General features: G+C 37.2%; 1 protein-coding gene across 2 annotated transcripts in view; it reads right to left on the bottom strand.

Moving 5' to 3' along the window:
- PTPN2 (protein tyrosine phosphatase non-receptor type 2) overlaps positions 1-23,032 on the bottom strand; it is an 83,507-nt gene extending 60,475 nt beyond the window's left edge. For both annotated transcript variants that reach the window (XM_033087560.1, XM_033087559.1), the window contains exon 1: positions 22,787-23,032. In XM_033087560.1, the coding sequence (XP_032943451.1) occupies positions 22,787-22,855 (69 nt within the window). In that variant the 5' untranslated portion in view covers positions 22,856-23,032. The remainder of the gene's footprint in view (positions 1-22,786) is intronic.
- Between the last annotated feature and the right edge of the window lie 1,449 nt (positions 23,033-24,481).

Here is a 24,481-nt window from a genome sequence, read left to right as displayed (position 1 = left end):
AAAATGTTTCAACCATTTCCACACATTAATTATAAGTTTTATAATGTCAAATAATAAATTGTACGTGTTGGGTGGCTGGTTGGCTCAGTTGGTTAGAGCACAGTGCTCATAACACCAAGGTTGCCAGTCCTCCACAACTAGACTGAAAACAACAACTTGACTTTGAGCTGATAGGTCCTGGAAAAACACATTGTTTCCCAATAAAAAAAAATTTTAATTTATATGTAAAATTAAAATTCAGGTCTAGGCTTATATTTGTTTGCAAAACCGCAAAGATTTTAGGTAGAGCTAAAACACTGCAAGGTATAGGTAATTTTAATATACTGCAAATTGGTAACTGATATAAAAGAAAAGTATTAATTTAAAATAATTAACATACATTTTTCTGTTGACAGATTTTATTATCTTTTATTAGTTTCAGGTATACAAAGCTACGTAACAAACATTTACACCCCTCACAAAGTGATAACCTCCCCCAATCTACTACCCCTCTGACATTGTATATAGCTGTTACAATACCATTGACTATATTCCCTATGCTTTACTTTACATCCTGTGGGAAAAAAACATATATTTAATTATAGATGACATTCAATATTATTCTACTTCAGCTTCAGGTGTGCAGTGCAGTGGTCAGGCATCTACACAGTCTATGACGTGATCCCCCTGATAAGTCCAGTACCCACCTGGCACCTTACATAATCCTTACAACATTATTGATTATATTTCCCATACTGTATACCATATCCCCATGACCATATTTTGACTACCAATTTGTACTTTCCAATCCCTTCACCTTCTCCCCTATTCCCACCCATGTTTTTTCCCTATATCTGAGTCTATTTCTGTTTTGTTAGCTCGTCTATTCTGTTCTTTAGATTCCACATATAAGTGAGATCATACGGTATTTGTCTTTCTCGGTCTGACTTATTTTACTTAGCATCATATTCTCTAGGTCCATGCATGTTGTTGCAAATGGTAAGATTTCATTCTTTTTTATGGCCGAGTAATACTCCATTGTATAAACATACCACAGTTTCTTTATCCAATCGCCTATTAATGGGCATTTCAGTTTTTTCCAAATCTTAGCTATTGTGAATAGCACTGCAATAAATATAAGAGTGCATATATTTTTTAGAATTAATGTTGGATTTCTTTGGACAAATACCCAGGAGTGGAATTGCTGGGTCATAAGGTAGATCTATGTTTAATTTTTTGAGGACCATCCATACTGTTTTCCACAGTGGCTGCACCATCTGTTGACAGTTCTTCTGTATTAAGTGCAGGAAAAAACAGATTGACAAGAGTAAAAAATTCTGATAACACTAAGTAGGTGAGAGAAAGAGAGTGAAGATACTCATACATTACTGAGGGAATATACATTGGCACAATGTTTTTTCCGAGAACAATTTGATAAGACCATAAATTTGAACCACCAATTTCACTGCCAGAATTGGTATCACATATAGTCACATACCTATGTGCAAAGATTTATGCACAAGGATGTTCACTCTGCATAATAGTGAAAAACTGCCAACAATCTAAATGTCTTTCAGGAGTGAACTGGTGATAGAGTTATAACGCACTAATGCAGTGGAATACATGGGAACCATGGAAAATACACTGATATGAAACAATCTCAAAGATATACTGCATAGTGAATAAAAGGTACAAAGGATATGTTTAGTACGTCCCATTTCGGGGAGGGAGGGAAACTCCACTCAAACATAAATATGCCTGAGAATACAATGAGTAATTATAGAAGGAAACAAGAAATTAGTAACTTGTGGGGATAAAGACTGGGGAACCAGACATCTAGAGAAGGGCAGAGATTTATGTAACTAAACAATATTTTTCTGTTTGAAATATTTCATAATTAAAATATCGATAACATGACACCCATGTTCCCACCAGTGAGATTAAGCATGTATTACCACTTTTGGCATATTTGCTTCCAATCTCTTTTCTTAGAAAAAGAATAAAACATGTAAGATACAGCTAAAGGCTATTCCCTAATCCCTGCCCCTCTTTCATTCTTTCCAAAGTAACCTTTTGTCCTTTTAATTGCTTTTTATTGGAGACCTTTTGTGCCATTTGAATTTTAAACCACATATTCATATAGTCTTTCGTTCATGTATTACTTTAAAATAAACTAGCTAAAATACTAATAAATACCAGTATAATATCAGTCCTAATGCTAACATACAATTTTTAAATCACATCAAGAGGTTGGTGTGATCCACGGGATGGGAAAAAATAGTTGCAAATCAAATACTTGATAAGAGATTAATATCCAGAATATACAAAGAATTATAATTTTTAAAAAGTTAACAATGGGCAAAGATGGTATGACTCCCTCCATCATACCAGCCTTTCTTCAATACTTCTATTATACATATACACCTATTTTCCACATTTAGGTCCATTGTCAGCTGCTGATTCCAATTTTTATCCTAAAGAAACAAATAATAATTGATATTGCAAAGAAAAAAATAAGTTAAAATAGAGTAGGGCCCAAGTATAGGGGTAGGGAAGAGATTTTTACAAAACATCTTGAAACAGCCAAGTCCTTGGGGTTAAGAAACATTTTGTTTTCTCAGTTAATTACCAAAAACGAAATAACTCTACAACTCTCAAATCTCCCACGTTATTATTTGTTCTCCTGTACCTTTCACTAATTTCGGTGCATTTAGAAAGACGAGAACACCCAATACTTTAAAAGCAAGTCGAGAGGTACATATTAGTTGCCTATTCCAATATCTATTCTTTTTCACTAAAGGTTTCTAATTTTATTTACTGACTGAATAATAAGCCCAACTGAAAACCTGTATTGCCCAGCCTCCTGGACAGCTAAGAATGGTCATGGTACACAGTTCTGGCCAATGGGAAAAAGCAGAAATCACTGGGCTGGGCTGCAGGAAAGCTTTCATAGAAAGGGCTGGCTCAGTTGACCAGTGTCCTCACTTTTGCCTGCCCAGAGGTTTTGATGTGGGGAGTGAGGGATAGGGATGGACAGGAGCTATCCTGTGACCCCAAGGTAAAAAGCACAGGCTAAGGAAGGCTAAGCAGAAATCGAGGAGAATAGGTCATCCACGACATCATGGAGCCACAGGTAACAACTCGGGAGACTCCAATCTCGAGAAAAATAAGCCCCTATTTGTTAAGTCAGATATTGCTTGCCTTTCTTTCCCATGTAGCTAAATGCAGGTCTCTCACACAATATAGCCAAATCTCAACAACTAGATCCGACACTAAGGAAGGATTTTCAGGAATACCCAACACAAAAAAATAATTTTATAAGCGTTTTATGTAAGCAATAAAATACATGGTGTTTCTCCATTTTGAGAAGCAGGCATTAAATTATTCCCTAGCTCAACCATGTTTGGCAAAATCAGCCTCTACTGATGTTCTGATGCTAAAACATTCCCCTCCTATAGCAGAGGGGACCCAGTTTTCTTGTGGCCCTAAATATCACATCAAGAATGTTCCCAGACAGCCGTAAAACCTGCTAATCAAGGTTTCTCAACTTCAGCATTACTGATATCTTGGGCTAAATAATTCTTTGTTGTGGGGGCTGTCCTGTGCATCACAGGATGTTTACCAGGAGCATCCCTGGCCTCTACTCGTTAGATGTCAGTAGTGTCCCTCCTCCCAGCTGTGACAACCAAGTCTCTTCAGGCATTGCCAAGTGTCCCTGGACAGCAAAATCCAAAACAAGTATGCCCCCACCAACACACAGTTGAGAACCACTGTTCTAATCTAATACCAACTCTTACCTTTAATTAAAGTTAAATTTAAGTGGGAAGGATCTTTGTTTTAAAATATAATTTAACCAAAATTTTAAAAAATCCCATTTATTTTTATATGCTTTTCCCTCAAAATCAAAACTAAGAATAGCTCAATAATTGTTTTTTTAGTGACAATGATCCAAAATGTAAGTAACTCATGCACAAACATACCTTTCACAGAGTTATTTAGAATGTTGTAAGAACAGAAATAACCTAAATGTCCAATGACAGGGAAAAAAATTGGTTGAATAAATTGTGGTACATCCAATTGAATATTATGCAGCCATTTAAAAAACAGGTACTCATATCATGTCAGTAGTAGCATAAATTCATATAATCTCTTGGAATGATAACATATGATAATTACAAAGGAATAACAAACCAATACAAACAACTAAGCCACTATTTGGTATTTGGGAGAAAAATTCATTTAGCTCCTTGGCTGTATTAGAAATTTATATACCCGTGTGAGTTGACTCTTAAGTAAGATTAAGTAAGATTGCCCATCACCTCCTTTTCTATGAACCCTAATTTTTAGAACATTATAAAACAATCCACTCCAACCAATGGCATTATCTTTTATCTCCAATCAGTAGATTATAATTTTAAATTCTGAACATATTTACTTTCTCCTATTATTTCATCTCTTAATAGTTTCATACACATAACATTTAATTTGTCTTCAAATTTATTTTGACATGGTTTGAAGTAAGGAAAACTGACTATGTACTAGAGAAACAAATTTGCTGAGGCTCAAATAATGCTAGGCTGAAATCCAAGAATACGACACTTTCTTGTGTAGCATCCAGCTACTCTTCATTTCATAAGCAATATAATCACCTATTCTTGATGAATCCCTGAATGACATTCACAGCAATGAATGGCAAACTACGGCTCATATTTTTGATAGAGCTTGAATGGCAAGTTTTTACAAGCCCCGTATAAAACCATTTAGCTCATCAAAAAGTTTACTTTCCTGGATATAAAACAGTAACATGTTTTGGACAGAAAGGGAAAATATGGTTTTAAAACCTCCTTACTTTGTAAGAATAAGAGAATGAGAAATTCTTAAATGTAAGACCAAGCAGTGTTTAATATATATTTATTTCTTATGGAGACAGTTCTTATAAACTAACTGCTTTACAAATAGTCTGAATTACAAGCTCTTTGAAAAAAATTTTCATTATAGTTACTGGAAGTGAAATAAGCAAATATTTTCTGCTAAATATCTTTATGATTTAAGTTATATGTTTGAAAATGTAAACATTTAGTTTTAAATGAATATGCCTATAAAATGTTAGTCTCTTAAGTGATTGAAAATTTCTTTTACAATCTCGTTAACCCTAGTGGACTAAGATTTCACTCACCTAGCCTTATCAGGTATTCTTTTTTAATATAAACTTTTTTAAGGTCTTTTAATTAATTAATTTAATTTTATTGCCCCCACTCCCCCCGTTTTTTTAAGCCATTGTTTCTCAGTCTAGTTGTAGGACACAGCTCCCTGGTCCATACTGGTATTATGAATGAGCCTTGCACTCCACCCGGCTGAGGCAGTGGTCAGCCGGTAGTTGGTCAGCCCCTCACAGCAGCTCACAACGACCTACGACCTACGGCTGTTCACAGCAGCCCAACTCCAGGGAGAGCCTTTGTTCACAGTCTTAGCTGTAGAGGGCGCAGCTCACTGGCCCATGTGGGAATCGAACTCGCGGTTCGGCGTTAGGAGCACAGCGCTCCAACCTCCTGAACCACGGGGCTGCCCCTATTCATCTTTTTAAACTTTTTTTAAGTGTGTTTTTCCAGGACCCATCAGCTCCAAGTCAAGTAGTTGTTTCAATCTAGTTGTGGAGGGCGGAGCTCACAGTGGCCCATGTGGGGATCGAACAGGCAACCTTGTTGTTAGGAGCTCCACGCTCTAACCAACTGAGCTAACCGGCGGCCCCAGGTATTCTTTCAAAAGTAAAATTTCCAAGTAACTGATAGTTTTAAAAGTGCAAAATATTTAAATTTTAATGAAAATGTTTCTAAAATGCATTACATATTTGTTTCCTAAAACATGAACATAGGAAATGTCATTTAACCTTTTCATGAGTCATCACACACATTAATCTACTAGGCAATAACATAATTACAGCCTTAGGGGATTATCAAAATGAATACAGTTGTTTGTCTCTATACTAAGTGGCCACCAAGTGCTTTACTTTGAGTTTTTATATGTGATTTGTTATATGAGAAAAAAATGTATTTACCTTTTAATATATATTCATTGTCAGAACTTAGGACTCTATATAGATGAGCAAAAAGGAAAATTATCCACTACCACATAATTCAGAGATAATTTAAATTTTTTGGACTTTTTACTTTATGATAAGAAGACATTAATGTATACTTTAAAATAAACATTAGGAGTGGCCGGTTAGCTCAGTTAGAGCGCGGTGATCTTAACAAGGTTGCTGGTTCGGTGCGATCCTCACATGGGCCACCCTGCGCTGCACCCTTCACAACTAGATCGAAACTATTTGACTTGAAGCTGATGGGTCCTGGAAAAACACACTTAAAATAAGTAAGTTTAAAAAAAATAAACTGTAATAAGAATGAACTACACAGGCATACTGTTTATATGCCTGCTTTAATCTCTTAAAATAGCATGGTTATTTTTTCCTGTCAATACACTCCATCATCATTTTTAATGACTCTGAATCAAGAACCTTTTGTTACAAGTTCTGTAACAAAATATACCATAACTTATTTTGCCCTAGACAATTAGATTTCCAAAACTTCACAATTTTTAAAAACGATGTGACGAATATCCTTAAGTATGACCTTACATATATGACCTTACATATTTCAAAGTATTTCTTGATAACCCTCTAAAAATGGAACTCTTGGATCATGAGCGTATTTTGCCAGTATTTTCTCAAGAAAGGTTAGGGGCGAGGCTTTGCCAGTTGGACTAAAGTCCTTTTTTCTTTGTTCTCAAAAGTTGCCTTGTTTTTTCTGCGGTGTTTACTCTTTCAGATGAACCTTAAATTTAAATATTCTTTAAGCTAATTTTTTTTTTCAATTACACGTCAATTTAGGGAGAACTAACATCTTTACTATACCAAGTCTTCCATTTAAGTCTTCCTTGTTTTTTTTAATTTAAGTAAACCTGACAGATTTCTTAAGTTTATTCTTAAGTATTGAAAAATTTTTGTTGCTATTTTGACTGACATGTGTATGTTTTTTTCTCCTTTAACCAATTAGGATTAATCATAGTATTACACTCTCTCAGATTGACCATCTTTATATCCCCAGAATAAATTTGGGAATGGTGTTTTATACTAAATTTCTAGATAATATCTGTTGATGATATATGAGAATCTTGGGACTATAAGTCAAATTGAACTGTCCATTAGAAGGAGAAGGGGTGGTTTAAGTCACTTATTTCTGCCTTTCATTTGTAGTCAATCAGTCCTAAAGCTTTCATTTCAGCTATTTTTCTAGCTTGAATGAAATGTTTATTTTTTTTCTTGCTTTAAAAACTGGCCAAATCCTGTTTATAATACTGTCATCTCATTATTTTCTAGAGTCTCTCTAATGGCAGTATGTATTGATTTCTTCTTTCACCCAGAAGTGATTAATAAAGATTACTGTTTTCTATGCATTATGCTTCCTTATTTCCTTTTCCCCATTTTTATTTTTGCTGTATTAATCAAGTTGTTTGTTTCTCCTTCTCTCTAGTAATAAATACAGTTTCTATTCTAATGGGGATTAGTCTTAAAATTTTGTAAAACCATGTTTGAACTTGTATTTTTTAACTAATGCAAAAAAGCACTATTTTTAATTAAATTTATATAAAATTATATAGGCAAATGTACAATTTTATAATATGCCATTTATATATTGCATTGTGTTCACCACCCATAGTCAAATCTCCTTCCATCACCATATATTTGACATCCTTTACCTTCTTCTACCTCTACCCCTCCCCCCTTACCCTCTGGTAACCACTAAACTTGTCTGTATGAGTTTTTTATTGTCTTTTCATTTGTCACTTTCAGTTTCATATCCCACGAGTGAAATCTTATGGCTCTTGACTTTTTCTGACTTATTTCACTTTGTGTGATAATCTCAAGATCTATCCATGTTGGTGCAAATTCTATTGTATATATACCACATCTTCTTTACCCAATCATCTATCAAAGAACACTTCGGTTGTTTCCATGTCTTGGACACCGTGAATAATGCTGCAATGAATATAGGTATACATATACCTTTATAAATAAATGTTTTCAGATTTTTGGGGTAGATAACCAGAAGAGGGATTGCTGTGTCATATGGTAATTCTATTCTTAATTTTTTGAGGAGCCTCCATACTGTTTTACATAATACTGTGCCAATTTACATTCCCACCAGCAGTGCATGAGGGTTCCTTTTTTCCCACAACCGCTCCAACACTTATTACTTGTCTTGTTGGTAATAGCTATTCTAACAGGTGTGAGGTGATACATCTCATTGTGGTTTTGATTTGCATTTCCCTAATACCTAGTGAAGTTGAGTATTTTTTCATATATCTGTTGACCATTTGTATGTCTTCTTAGGAGAAGAGTCTGTTCAGGTCCTTTGTCCATTTAATTGGATTGTTCTTTTGTTGTTGTTGAGTTGTATCAGTTCTTTACATATTTTGGATACCAGCCCCTTATCAGAGGCATTGTTTGCAAAACTCTTCTCCCACTCGGTTGCCTCTTTATTTTGTTAATGGTTTCTTTTGCTGTGCAGAAGCTTTTTAGTTTAATATAGTCCCTTTCATTTATTTTTGCTTTTACTTCCCTTACCTTTGAAGATAAATTCATAAAATCCTCACTAAGACCAAGGTCCATAAGCTTATTACTGGTGTTTTCTTCTATGCGATTAAGGTCTTATATTTAGGTCTTTGATCCATTTTGAGATAATTTTGGTGCATAGGACAGGCAGCAGTCTAGTTTCTTTCTTTTGCACATGAAAAGCACCTATTAATATGGGAACTGTGCCAGATTTTACTTCCCTCTTCCTACAGCCCAACCCCCCATATTGTCTTAAAATAATCTAAAATTTGGATCCATATTTTCTTTTACATTTTTAATTATTTCAAAAGTAGTTCTTAACATTAGCAGTAAGGTTCACAACCTATTCCATTTCTCTCAGTACTTGGGTGACATGACTCCATTATCTTCAAGCATTCAATATTAGAGCAAATCTGATTTGTTCTTCTCTAAAGATCACTATTGTTTCTGCAGTGCAGTGTTTTGTCTTTATCTTGAGTACTTAGAAAATTCATAGATAGATCTTGAGATTATTATGCTAAGCAAAATAAATCAGAGAGAAAAAGTACAGAACCATATGATTTCATTGATATGTGGTATATAAAACTGAAAACAACAAAAGAACAAGACAAACAAATGAGTAAACAAAAATACATAGACACAGACAATAGTTTAGTGGTTACCAGAGGGTAAGGGGGGTGGGGTGGTAGATGAGGGTAAGGGGGATCAAATATATGGTGATGGAAGGAGAACTGACTCTGGGTGGTGAACACACAATGTGATTTATAGATGATGTACTGCAGAGTTGTGCACCTGAAACCTATGTAACTTTACAGACAACTGTCACCCCAATGAACTTTAATTTAAAACAATATAGTAATATATTTCATAGGGTTGTTGTGAAGATACGATAAACTATGTTAAAACTCTTGATAAGTTGTAAAATTATTAAAAAAACAAACAAGAAAATTCATCAGTGTTCCATGCTTTATGAATACATTCCTAGCCCCTCCGTTCCCTCTGATCTTGAACTTCAAGGCTTTCTTTCGGTCAGAGAGAGTTTCCACTAGTTCATCTCAGTTTCCTGTTCTTCCAGGAACTCTTATCACAGAGATTTGAGACTGTCATGTGGTTTAAATACTCTTCATAAAATTCATTATTAAAATTTTTTTCCTGAATTCTGAGTTTTCTGCAATATCTATTGCAATAGATAGATATTGGTATTCTGCAATATCTATTTTGATAGTGAGTCCTGAATCTTTTAACAATTATGTTTTATAACTTTAAGAACTCTTCAAGTTCTTAATTCTCAGTTGATTTTTATATCCTGCTCTTACCATTTTGGGAATCTGGATTCCAGTTTTCTCTATTTCTCATACTACTACAGAAGATGCCAAAAAAATGTATACACATTTTAAGAAAGGAAAACTGTATTAAAATTGTAATCCTTAATATATACCGATAACAAAAGATGAATACAAGTCATGTTTGACTTCAGCAACAAGAGGTGCTCAAAGTGGTTACCATCAGCGTCCAGACACTTCTGATCATGGCAAACTACTGTTTGAGCAATATTGATCAAAGTATCCACTTGTATACATTTTTTTGGCATCCTCAGTATTTCACATACTATAAATGATCCAATTAGTCTCATTTTTTGTAGTGATAAGTTTTTCACGTGTCTAATATTTGTTTGTTCATCTTTCCAGAAAGAAAATACAGGCATCAGCCCTTACCCAAGCTTTTGTAGATGCTCACGCTGTTTACTACCAAAATCTCCTAAACCTCAAATATGCGGGTAGGACCCTTCTCTAATGTTAAAAAATAATGCAGATTTTTTAATGTTAAATAATAATGCAGATCACGGTGTTTCAGTCATTTCAATGATAAATAAAACAACAAAAAAGGTTCTACTGCACGGGATTAAGGACCTGAAAAATTATATCCATTTCTCATTTTCCATTAACTATTCTTATTAGCTTTTACACCTATGTGTACAATTGTCTGATGACTTTCTTTTTAAAAATCAGACCTCTGAGTTTTCCTTGAGACTCAAGGAGCCAGTATAATAAGTACCATAAAAAAAGTATGCTCATATTTAAAGTGAACACAGGAAGAAGATTTATTTTCGCCTAAGGGAGTGAAGAGCACAGTGCATGAATAGACCTGAAGAATGAACAGGAAGGAGTATGCCATATAAACAAGTAGGAAAAGATGGATCCAAGCAGACAAGAATAGCTTGTACAAAGTCACAAATATGTGAAAGTACATAAAAAATGAATGAAAAAATTAATAACTGATGTCTTACAAGAAGTATAAGCAACACAAGACTTGCGGTCCATGAGAAGGAAATGCAAGAAATGAGGATGAACAGGTACAGAGAGGTCAGATTACGCAGGCGCTATTCATGCTTGATTTACCTAACACACATAAAGGAATTCTCCAAATTACAAAAATAGCATTATAAATGGGGGGACAAAGGGAGGAAGGATGGATTATTCACTATGATAAAAGCACACAGTTATTGAGGGAAAAAATTAATTGGTCATGGACAAGACAAGGCAATATTCCCACTTTACCAGTTCTATTTAACACAGTACTGGAAGTTCTAGCCAGAGCAATTAGGCAAAAAAATAGGCATCCAAATTGGAAAAGAAGTTGTTCAACTATCTCTATTCACAAATTACACGATCTTATATGTAGGAAAACTATAAAGAATCCACACAAAAAAACTGTTAGAGCTAGTAAATAAATCCAGCAAAGTTGCAAAACACAAAAATTAACACGCAAAAATCAGCTGTATTTCCATACACTAGCAATGAACAATCCAAAAGAGGAAATTAAGAAAACAATCCCATTTACAATAAAATCAAAAAGAATAAAAGACTTAAGGGTAAACCTAACCAACGTGAAAGAATTGTACACTGAAAACTATGAAACACTGCTGAAAGAAATTAAAGACAACCTAAATAAACAGAAAGACATCTTGTGTTCATGAATTGAAAGACTTAATATTAAGATGACAAAATTACCCAAGGCTATATACTGATTCAATGTAATCCCTATCAAAATTCCAGTAAGAATTTTGGATGAAATGAAAATCTCATCCTGAAATTCATATACAATTTCAAGGGAACTTGAATAGTCAAAACAATCTCAAAAAATAATTAACGAAGTTGGAAGACTCACTCTTCCCGATTATAAAACTTACTAAAAAGCTACAGTAATCAAATCAGTGTGGTATGGCATAAAGACAGACAGATCAATGGAATATCACAACGTTCAGAAATAAACCCTCAGATCTACATTCAACTTATTTTTGACGGGGGGGGGGGGGGCAAGGTCATTCAATGTGGAAAGAGCAGTCTTTTTTTTCAACAATGTTGGGAAAACTGGATATCTACATACAAAAGAACAAAGTTGGACCTTTACCATATATCATATACAAAAATTAACTGAAAATGGATCAAAGACCTAAATGTAAGAGTTAAAACTGTAACAGTCTTACAAGAAAACATAAGGATTGAAAATCTTCATGATCTTGGATTTGGCAATGGTTTGTTAAATTATGACACCAAAAGCACAGGTGGCAAAAGAAATAAATTAGACTTCATCAAAATTAAAAACTGTGCATCAAAAGACACTATACAGTGAAAAGAAAAACCAAAAATTGGGGAAAAATTGGCATATCATATACCTGACAAAGGATTAATAACCAGAATATATAAATAACTCCTACAATTCAACAACGAAAGGACAAAAACGATTAAAAATTGGCAGGACACTTATTAGAATGGCCAAAATCCAGAACACTGATAACACCAAATGCTGGTGAGGATGTGGAGCAACAGGAACTCTCATTCATTGCTGATGGGAATGCAAAATGGTACAGCCACGTTGGAAGACAATTTGAGTTTCTTACAAACCTAAACATATCTACCATATGATCCAGCAATCACGCTCATTGGTATTTACCCAAAGAAGTTGAAAACTTATGTCCACACAAAAGCGTGCACACAGATATTTATAGCAGCTTTATTCATAATTGCCAAAACTTGAAAGCAACCAAGATGTCCCTCAGCAGGTGAATGGATCAACTGTGGTACATCTAGACAATGAAATACTATTCAATACCAAAAAGAAATGAGCCATCAAAAACCATAAAAAGACATGAAGGACCGTTAAATGCATATTACTAAGTAAAAGCAGCCAACCTAAAAAAACTACGTGTGATTCCAACTATACGACATTCTGGAAAAGGCAAATCTATGGAGACAGTATAAAGATCAGTGGTTGCCAGAGATTGAGGGGTGGGAGGGAAGAATGAAAAGGCAGACCACAGAGGATTTTTTGGGCAGTGAAACAAATTACTCTGTATGGTGTCGTAATTATGAATATACGTACACTTGTCCAAACCCATAAAATGTATGCCACCAAGAGTCAACCACAAGGTAAACTATGGACTTTAGGTGATTATGATGTGTCAGCGTATGAGTAAGTTCGTAAATTTTAATAAATGTACCCCTAGGTTAGGGGTTTTTAATAATGGGGGAGGCTATGCACGTGTGGAGGTACACAGGAAATCTCTGTATCTTCCCTTCAATTTTGCTGTGAACCTGCAACTGTACTAAAAAAAAAAAAAAGTCTCCAAAAAAAAAAAAAAAGGAAAGCACTTGAATAGACATTTCTCCAAAGATACACAAATGGTCAATCAGCAGAAGAAAAAGATGCTCAATATCCTTAATAAAAGGGAAATGCACATCTAAATCACAATGAGGTACCACTTCACACCTACTAGCATGACTATAGTTTTTTTTAAATGGAAAATAACAGGTGTTAGTGAGCATGTGAAGAAATCAGAATCCTAGAACATTGCTGGTGGGAATGTAAAATGCTGCAGCCACTGTGGAAAACACTTTAGCAGTTCCTCAAAAAGCTAAACATAGTATCACATTATCCAGCCATTCCACTTCTAGGTCCAAATCCAAAAGAATTAAAATCAGGCTCTCCAATGGATATTTGCATACCAATGTTCACAGCAGCATTTTCCATAATAGCGAAAAGGGAAAAATAACCCAAGTGTCCATTAATAGGTGAATAGATAAAACACGTGGTATATACGTACAAAAAAATATTGGCCTTAAAAAAAAATTAAGTTCATATAGGCTACAACATGGGTCAACCTTAACAACAACATACAAGTGAAAAGCCAGACACAAAGGGACAAATAGTGTATGATTCCACTTGTATGAGGTACCTAGAATAGGCAAAATCTTAAGAGATACAAAGTAGAGTAGAGGTAACCAGGGGCCGCGGGAGGGAGTTATTGCTTAATGGGTACAGAGTTTCTGTTTGGGGTGCTGAAAGGGTTTTGGAAATAGTGGTGATAGTTGCACAACACTGCAAATGGAATCAATGACATTGAATTGTACACTTAAAAATGGTTAAAATGTCAAGCTTTGCTATATATATCACAAAAAACATTTAATTGGATGTCTAGCTCATTCCTTACACCAAAATAAAAGTCCTAGTTGAGCAATGATTTCAACATAAAAGAATGAAACCATAAAGTTGTATAAGAAAACATTGAGAAAATTTTTTGTAATCATAGAATAGAGGAGGACTTTCTAAGCCATGACACAAAAAATAAGAAAAGACTGATTAATTTGACTTCATAAAAATTTAAATTTTCTACATAAAATATACCATAAATATCCCGTTGCAGAGTGGCGCAGTGGAAACGTGATGGGCCCATAACCCAGAGATTGATAGAAAATACCATAAATAAGGTCAAAAGATAATTAATAAATTGAAAAAATATTTGCAATACACAAGAAAGGCTTAACATCCATAATATGTAAAGAGCTCCTCCTACATACCAATAAAGAAAAAAACAAATGGCTTTTAAAAATAAGAAAAGCTGTTCAACTTCATTCATAATGAAAGAATTACAAAGCTATTACAGTAAGACTATTTGTCAACTTTCAGACAAAGATCAAAAGTTTGGTAATATAACTGGGTTGGTGAAGGTATAGGGAAACAGGCACTTACACTATTGGTGGACGTGTACACTGACACAACTTCTTTGGAAGGTTATTCATTACAGCATTGTTTATATAGCTAAGGACTAGAAATAACCTACATGTCATTACAGATGAATGATTAAATAACGAACACTATTTAACTGTTAATATGAACATGAGATCTATATGGTAGGATTTCCAATATAGTACTGTGTTTCCCCGAAAATAAGAAGAGCTAGCCAGACCATCAGCTCTAATGCGTCTTTTGGAGCAAAAATTAACATAAGACCCAGTCTTACGTTATATAAGACCCGGTTATATTATATTAAAATTCGGTACATGTTGAATATATTATGAGATGGAATATGTATTGGGTTTCTCTAATTTCCAGAATATTAAACAAAGAAAATACTAATATAAATTAAAAATAAATTCTCAGTGCACAATCATAGTACAACAGAATATAATTTTACTTAAAACAAAAAGTTGAAGTCCAAGTTCCAAGTATACTTTCCAATTCCCAAAATTATGATATGGCTTCTAACTTTTATTCCAGTAGATTATCTAGAGCCAGTCTACATTGTGATCTTTAAATGATGGAAGTTATTAAGGTTTAGAATTGAAGGGAGATAAAATATATACAGGCACAAAATTTAAAATGCAGATATAAAAATGTAAAATAATATTTATTGTAAAAGGGAATGGTTGATTTTTGAAAGAGGTGCCAAGATAATTCAGTGAGGAAAGGATAATTTTTTAATAATCATGCTTGGAAAACTGAGTATCAAAATGCAAAACCAAAAATGAACTTTGACCCTTACCACACAACATACAGAGAAAGTAACTCAAAGTAGATAAGAGAACTAAAGTTAAGAACTAAAACTATACGACTTCTGTAAGAAAAACCTAGGAGAAAGTCACCTGAACCATGGGTTGGGCAAAAAGCAAATAGGGAGGCAGGCAGGGGACAATTTATATATGGATAAAGTATCTCTGGAAAGATACACAAGAAACTGGTTATAGTGATTGCCTATAGAAATAAAGAAACTAGGGAGAATGGGGGCAGTAACTTACTTTTCCTACTACATACCCTTCTGCACTGTTTTAAGTTTTGCTATGTTCATGTAATTCTAACCTATTTATTTATTTCTTTCTTAAAACACAGACTCTACATACTAAGAGCTCATTCAAGATTAGTTATTTAATTCTTGTTAAACTCTCTTCCTGAAAGAGGAGAGCTTCTCAAAGAGAAGTGTGATGCACAGAACTTACTGCACCAGGAATTTTATCTCCCCAACCTGCGACAGGCATTTTAAGGGATACAACCAAGACTGAACACACTAAAATAACGTTCTTTGAAGTATGCCAAATATTGTGGAAGTATGCCTTCCACAATCTTTGTACAGAGCATATGCATAAACATTTGACTAATAAAAGAAAGTAAACGCTTAACAATCATATAATTCAGTATTCAGGGACATTAAATTTAAAACAAGAAATTTAGGTATGTTCTCCCATAAGTAGAAAATCTATCAATGTGGGATTATCTTAAAGCCCTGCTTTTTTCTTGTAAGATAAAGATTACTCTTTTCCAATTTCCTAATTCTTATTTGCTGCTCCATCACAACAGTTAAAGGTAGAATATTCCATAGTACAAGGATATAAAGTTTTCCATACACTACATAGAACAAAGCTATGTACCAAGTGCAAAAGTGTTATTTGATATTATATAACAAAATATTATAAAATAACTATTTCACCCTGACAATGATGGAAATTAAGTTACAGTAATAGAGATTAATGGAATTCCTACTACAGTAATAAATTTAAAGAATAAAACCTTTAAGATTTGAAATGAGAACCTATGTTTTATAAGTTCACTGGTTAAAACATAAATCAGTGCAGAAACAATTCCGACTGTCATGGAGTGACTGCAATTTTCTAAAGGTATCTCAGCATCCCAGCCCTTGACTAGAAACAGAGTGGTGCACTCTAGGAGCCATACAACCTTAGTCCAACCCACCTAAAGAATTCCTAGAAGCACTTAATAATAAATTGTTAAGAGGAACTGATAGCTTTCATAGCATAAAACTGTTTAAACATAGTGAAAGAAACAAAATAATTCAGTATAAGATTTTCTTCAGAGGAATGAAAGCAGTTTGAATCAAAGTTACAAATGATCAGTTACCTGACCAAATAAAACTGATACAACAAAAAGCATATTAAATCAGACATTCTGAATTGTGAAAGGAATAAGAGCACATTAAAACAATCAAACAAACAAATATCAAACTACTACATTGAAAAAGATACCAGAAGTCGACAAAAGCATCTAATCTTAAATCAGTTTCTTGACCAGGATTTCTTTCCTGGAGGTCATCAACCCCAACCACTTAGGGGACCTATGAAACCCCTGAAATGACAAAACCACTAAATTTTGGAGGATTTTGTGTATGTGGACATTTCTCGCTTTCACAGTTTCATCTTAAGTGTCAAAAAGTGTCTATGATTTTAAAAACAAAGATTTCACTGTTAAGTCAAAACAACTTCCTGACCCATTGCTACTACTCTACCATAAATAGAACATTAGCTACATTAAATACATCTAAAATATCACTACATTCATTTTTAATAGCTCTTTCAGACAACTACCTGGCAAGGTAGAACATTCCAATTAAGAACATAACAGAAAAGTTTATATTCTACTAAAAACAGTAAAGTCAGAATTTATAGTCTTTAAAATTAACCTGCTAAACTGTCTCTCTTCCTCAGTTACCAGCTGCTGTTTAAAAATTTTATATGCTATACTGACTTAGTATATGGTTAATCACTATTATCCAAAGTAATGGAGAGTGTTATCAAAAGTTCTAATTCACTAGTTGGTTTAAATATTCTCTGCCCCTAAGAGCTTTCCAAAAAGAAATAATGACTTTAATGAAGCACTAAGTGGAATTACCACAGGAAACAGAGAACATAGAGAATCTAGATAGTAATTTCCAGGGGAAAATGATATGTGTGCTTATTTCAGAAAGTGAAAAACATGCTTGTTAATTTTAATTTTACCTTTCTGTATCTTATTTGTCCATATCTCTAGTTTACTCTCTGGAAGAGAGCGAGCAGAGTAAGAGAACAAAGAGATCAGACAGGAAGACAGAACAGCAGGAGACTGCAAGGGCTATAATATTTCTCCAACTGGGAATAAGAAATTCTGTAAGTAGCAGTGATGTGGGAGAAGCCATAAAAAGGTTGTTGGACATTCTGGTTAAAAATCAAGATATTGAAGATATTGAACAAGAGGCAAGCCAGACAGGCTAATGGACAAATGCAACTATCTGGATTTTCATTATAGGTATCAGTAACCTACAGAATGTACGTCAAAGACAAAACACAGTATAACTTCTAGTTATATATTCTCTACTGGGGCACCATTTCCAAGCTTCCTTTCCCTTAAAGCAATGGTCCTTACCTTTTGAAGTGTCACAGAGATCTATTTAGTAAGAATCTGACAAAAAAGCTATGGAAACACCTAGAAGCTAAATACCCAGGTACGTGTACACACACATATAATTTAGCATAGTTTCAAGAGACTTGGAAATCCCTTTCCAGCCTGACCCACAGGGATCCCAGACACTGTTTCAAAGGTCTCCTCCAGTCCCAAAATGATCCCCTACCTATTATAACACATTCCATTCACTCCTCGCCATCAAAAATTTAAATGATTCCCTTAGTGCCATTAATCTCAAGTAGACCATAAGATAGAAATGTAGACAGTCACATTGGTGAATTAGTACAACGCTAAAATGAGAATCACAGGACTAGATTTGGGTCCCAGCTGTGTCATTAATGGATATGGCAATCTTACATAAGTCACAACCTCATGTTGGACAGGCGTCTCCTCAATTGTGAATGAGGGGCTTGGAATAAAGCAAGGTGCTGACATTTAAAAGCGGAGCAGTATTCTATTGTTTAGTGAATACTTACTGGCATCTAACATGCCTCAGGACTACAGGCAGATGGTGGGGAAACAAAGAAAATGAAGTAACCCTTAAGGAGTTAGACAAGTGGTAATAAATCGATGCGATTAACTCTAATAAAAGAATATAGAGAGCTCAGGAATCAGAAACGGAAGAGTATATAATCTTGCTCAGGTAGACTGCAGTCTAGTCTTGAAGATGTTTCCCACATAGATAAGGTATGCACAGAATATATCCAACATATGCAGACTCCAAGGTGTGAGAAAGCAGGCAATTTTCAAGGAAAGCCAAGGTGTGATACAAGAAACTGTGCAACCATGTAAAAGCACTGAACACTAAGATTAAACAATAGTAGGAGAATATGTAGTAGACACTGGAAGGGAAGTGTTTTAGAATAAGACAGCTTTGATTTACCCTGCCTAACTGGCTGACCACAGTAATTACTAGAAGAACAGTTTGTTAACTTCTAAAAAGTAGCTGACTCACAAATGGTAAAAACTGATCTTACTCTCACAATATTTGAACCACAAATTTGTAATAAAGAAAAATGAGCAGTCAGTTAAGAGTTCCATGGTTTCAAAACCCTGATTAATCAACCAAATTCTTTCTGAGCCACCACGTACTAGAAACATTATTCCATGACTTAGTTTTTTGCCATTTCCCTACAGTTTCCAGACAGGCTTACAAAACTCCATTCCTTTTCTATGCCCTTCTCATGTCCCAGCCTAATTCAGACAGCAATCAGTAGTGACCAAAGGAAAGGCAAAAAGTGATCATGAACATTCCGCAAAAAGCCAAAATTAATGTCAGATGACATTAATATTAGTCAGTTCGACCAAATTGGACTTTTACATCAATCTCACTTCTGCCAATTGTGCCCTTTCGAGGCCAATTCTTCCACCTGTGTGCTCTTGCTCCCACCAGTGCCTGCTTTCTGATCCAACAATCATCCCTCCTACTTCTTCAAGCTCCAATCTTTCTCTCTTTATGCTTATCCACCCCCCCCCAATCATGTAAACATATCAAGTCACCTTTCTTTGGTAAGAAGTCATTATTCAACAAATATTTATCAAGTGCCTACTAGGTGCCTGACTCTGTGCAAGGTATTGGCACTGCCTGCATGAAGCTCTGATGAGGTCATGGAGAAGATAAACCTCAAAATGGTAATCGGTTTTGCTCAATCCTAATAATTCATACCTAAGAAACCTCCCATTATCAAAAAAGTTATGTTGTTATACAAGCAACTGTTTAAGGAAGGTAAAAAGAAGTAAGGGGTCTGAGTTTCAGACTCAAACTAATAAATTCATTTTCCTGCAAGCCTTTCAATAAAATGAAATTAAAAGTTGTCATATCACTAAGCAAGTCCAGCTTTTAGTTATATTTAGTTTTTGCTCGAGTAAAAAGCCTTTCTTTAGTCCAGTAAGCGTTGTCAAAAAAGCACAACTCTCCTCAAACATTATCGTAAGTATCACCCACTGTTGTGCTATACAAAGCAGAAAGGCCACTTAAACACTTTTCCCCTACTCAAGCAAAAAGTAGTTTGCGAAACGCAAATTGTGTTCCCTAAATAAAATCTACTGCTACATTAGACTTAATGCACTGCTACGAAAAGGGAAGTCATGGGATGCTACAGAAATATATGGGGGGAGACGTCATACTCTGTATGGGAGCGTCAGGAAAGCACCCCCTAAGGAAGTGAGACTTCAGGGATGAATAGGAGGCAGTTAAGCAAAAGGGGAAAAGTTGTGATAATGTAGAGAATTACATTTATAAAGGCCTAAGGGAAGAACAGACATGTACATTTAAAGGAACAGAACCTAGTGGAAAAGAGAGAAGAAATACAGGAAGGCAGGACCTGTGGTGTTGTGAGCCATAGGAGATGTTTAAAACTTATATTACCAGCAATGGGAAAGTAGAGAAGTCACATAGTCGTGCTTCATTTTAGCCACCTTTCCCCACTCAATCCCATCAAGTTGGGATTCTTAAAAGAGCAGCGTACACTTGCTTCACCAGAACTCCCAGTGCACCCCTTTGGGGAAAATAAAGCACCCTCTGCTTAACACTAGCTATTGCACTTATTACTTTTACACTTTCATCTGCTTACCTATTTACTACTCCCCACTAGGCTGTATCCTTGAAAGCAGGAACTCAGTCTAACGCTGGCACATAACAGATGCATTATGAGTGAATGAATGAATTGCAATGAAGCCCTCAAGAGAACAAGTCCTAGAATGTGAGGTCCTAAAGAACAGGAACTTTGTCACTAGCATTCTCTGCTGAATCTCCAAAACCCAGAGCAGGGGCTAGCACTCCACGGGTGCTCAGCATGTATTGGTAAAATGGCTATATGGATACTCTAAAGTCAAAAGAAAACACTCTTAATTAAACTCTTTGTAAGTCTGCTTTCCATTACTAACTTTCTTCGTTTGTGACCTACTTTTACTGTAACACTAATGTGTATTGCATGATCTCCCCTGACCTGACCAAACTAATACTCTTGTTCTTCCATTAAGAAGAAAATAATAAGAGCATTGACCAATCCTCTAAAGGATTCCCAGGCAGGAGTCCATGGAAGGGTTTCCTGAACTCCCTGAAACTAAATATGAAATTTTCAGTGGCTGTAAGTGCATTTTTTTATGAAAAAGATTACAGTTTTCATTGAATTTTCAAGGATACTATCCCCCCCACCCACACACACCACAAAATCAAACCGCTTAACCAAAATGTTAAGCTGAATTAACTGGCAGCATTCACCTTTCTCTTCTCAAATCTGTATTTTGTACATATGACTAGCAACTTGGACAGTAGCCTCTGCTAAAAAAAAAAAAAAAAAAAAAAAAAACCACTGGAAATGTCACAGCTAGCAGGCTCTCACATAGATTCCTAATAGAACTTCCAGTTCAAATTTTCTATAATTGGAAAAGTCCTTACCAGCATTCTTTAAAGTTAGTTCCCTAGTCTAACATACTCTGTACCCCTGTGAACCAGGTATTCACTACCAGCTAATGGGTTCAAGAGGAAAATGTTACATTCTGAGCATCATGACAAAGAAAACATTTTTTTACTTTCATCTAATTAAACGGTATGGGGGAAAACCCAGGCCCATCGAGATTTACAGGAAAGCCTTTATTTTTCCTTCTTTTCCTGTACAGTGAAGCGAACAGCAGGAGCAGCATTTAACTCACAGCCACTCAATTCAATTTTGGGAATAATAAGCTAATAATTAAACAGTAGGGAACAGGCAATTAAGTCATTTTAAAAGATAAAATCAAATTGTTTGAATTAAAAGGTTCTCTAGTTGAGCTAAAGAAGCTAGTCACCAAGAGTTCAACTATGAGTCCATTTACATGAGTTCGAGAACAAGGCAAGTTTATTTTACGGTGATAAAAAACCAGGACCGTGGTGGCCTATAGGGCGGAGAGGGGGGATGACAGCACCTTCTGGGGTGACAGAAAGGTTATTTTGATTTAGGTGGTGCTTGTTCCTGGGACCTCTTTGAGGAAGACAACCCACACGCTGAGACACTGGGCTCTCTGAAACAAGACTGTTGATCCGCCAAGAGCTCTCGCCAGCACTACGGTTTAGGCACTACCATTTCGAGAGGCCCAGGTACCACCCACAACCACCAAGGCAAGAGCTGGCAGCACCTTCGGCAATGGGTGTCACGGCCGGCCTCTGCCTGCTCCGCCACGAAACACCCAGCCTGCTAAAAAAAGTGTCCGCGGGCAAAGACAGGCACAGGGGCGGGAAAGCAAGCGTGAGGCCGCAGCTGCCCGGCTCTGCGAGACCCCAATGCCTCACCGACCTCGCCCCTCTCCACGGTCCCCTGCGATTTCACCACTTCCCGCGATCGCCTGCGGGCCTCACCGGTCCCCTCACCCACCCGCCTTTTGGCCACTCGAGTTCCCCGCCCCCCACGCCCGCGGACAGAGAGACAGAACTACGCCCGCCACAAGGCGCCGCTGTAGCGCCACATTCCAGAACTAACACTGCGCTTGCGCTTAAGATAGGCACCCCCTTCCACACCCCGAACCCCCCCATCTAAAGTCTTTTTTTCAAAAGGGACCAGAGATTCGGTCGGCGCAGGCGCAGCCCTGACGCGGCCTGCGCGCCGCCACTTCCGCCCTGAGCGGGAGGCGGGGGAGGCTAAAGGGAACTGGGGGGCGCGAGCCCGGGTCCACCGCGAAGTACGGCGGCTGTCGCGCAAGCCCTCAACTCACCAAGTACAACTGCTGCCAACGATTCTGGGCATCCAGCTCCTCAAATTCCCGCTCGGCGGTGGTCGACATGGCCGCTGGAGCGAGCGGAGCCTGTGCCGGCGGAGAGGCTCAGGCCCCCGCACGATCAGGGGAGCGTGCTGGCGCTGCGGCGCATGCGCGCTCCGCGCCCCGCCCCGCCTCCACGCCAAGTCCGACTGACTGCGGGGAAAGTACCTGGAGCGTATGACGTCAGCGCGTCGAATGGCGTGTCACAGGGTCCGGTGGCGGGGCGGGGCGCTCGCGGGAGGAGTGGTTCAGAGGGCGCCCAGGTGGGTAGGGGCGGAGCCAAGGAGATCACCCTGGAGGCGGTAGTCTCAGATCCTTGGGCAGGAGTTGGCCCGCTCGCTGGACTCGAGAGAAATGGCCCCGGGGAGGGTGTGGAGTATACCAGGTTCACATGGATGGAGCAGGCCAAGAAAGTACCCTAAAAACCTTCTTCCTTTTTGCTTTCCCGTTATTTTATTTTAAACATCAGTTAGGTCAGTTAAGCGGCTGTGTCCAACTTTAGAACAAATTTCTTAGCCTTTTCAGAGAATGTAAACCAGCCCTGATGCCAGCTACTTAATGCCTGGGGGTTTTGTGACACATCACTATAACAAAAGGAGAGGCAACCTATCCTGGAATTAGGGAGAATACAGCTTAAGTAAAGGTTATACAATTTAAAAATGTAAAAAGAGCGTATCACCGTTTACCAAACAAACGCACTGGTTACAGAAATCATCTCACTTCAGATTAAGATAATTCATTGTTGGTGAACTCGTGTTTATAATTGTCATGCAGGGTGTCATGCGGGGTCTCTGGTCCCACTCCCCACATAAAAGCGCAGGATACGGCTAGGCCGAAAAGGAACACCCACGGAGCCATAGATAGGGGAGGAGTCATACCACTATATTCTTGCTGGTGGCTGGGTTGAAGACACAGGAAGCAGGAGCCACACTGTCCGCAACCCGCCGTCCGAACTGCAATCCGCGCTTGCTAGCTCAGCCACCATCTTCTTGCTAGCCCTTCATTTGCTGCTAGTGTAGCCCTGGCAGTTATATTGGTGCCCAATGGCTCACTGGTTACAGCTGACGGCCAACTAGCCACAGCTGATGGCCATCCAATCACAGTTGATGGCCATTTACTACCTGAGCCAGCACCTTTCTATGTGAGGCCGAGAGCCTGGAAACTGCACTCCTGGCTCTGTCCCCACACAAACATCCACTGGTTCCACTACAGGGTGGTACATTCCCAAGCAAACAGTCAAGCAGTCCATCAAATCAGGGATGGAAGGTAATTCCCAATAGTCCATAGTCATTCCCAGGGCTGCGCATTGGCCTCACAACACCTCTCCGCAGGGCAAGGTCTCCAAGTCCTCCCCAACCTGGGGGTGAGGGCCTCAGCAAGCACTTCCCAGCTCACAGGGCCACAACGACCTTTGCTTTCTCCAGCCAATGCTGGTCAGAGAACCATCCACGTCTTCCCATCCCTCCACAGGGGTCCAGCTCTCCAGCAGCTGCTCCTCCTGATCTTCCTGAGACTGAGTGTTCATATACACAAACTGCTCCACTGCCCTTTGGAGAGCTTTGGTCGGCACCGTACCCTGCTCACTGCGCCATGTGTCATGCAGGGTCTCTGGTCCCGCTCCCCACATAAGAACGCAAGATATGGTGAGGC

The sequence above is a fragment of the Rhinolophus ferrumequinum genome, chromosome 19 (genome assembly GCF_004115265.2).
Source record: "Rhinolophus ferrumequinum isolate MPI-CBG mRhiFer1 chromosome 19, mRhiFer1_v1.p, whole genome shotgun sequence".
In the NCBI taxonomy this organism is placed as follows: Eukaryota; Metazoa; Chordata; class Mammalia; order Chiroptera; family Rhinolophidae; genus Rhinolophus; species Rhinolophus ferrumequinum.
Note: the sequence above shows the minus strand (reverse complement) of the source record. Positions and strands in the feature narration are given on the sequence as shown.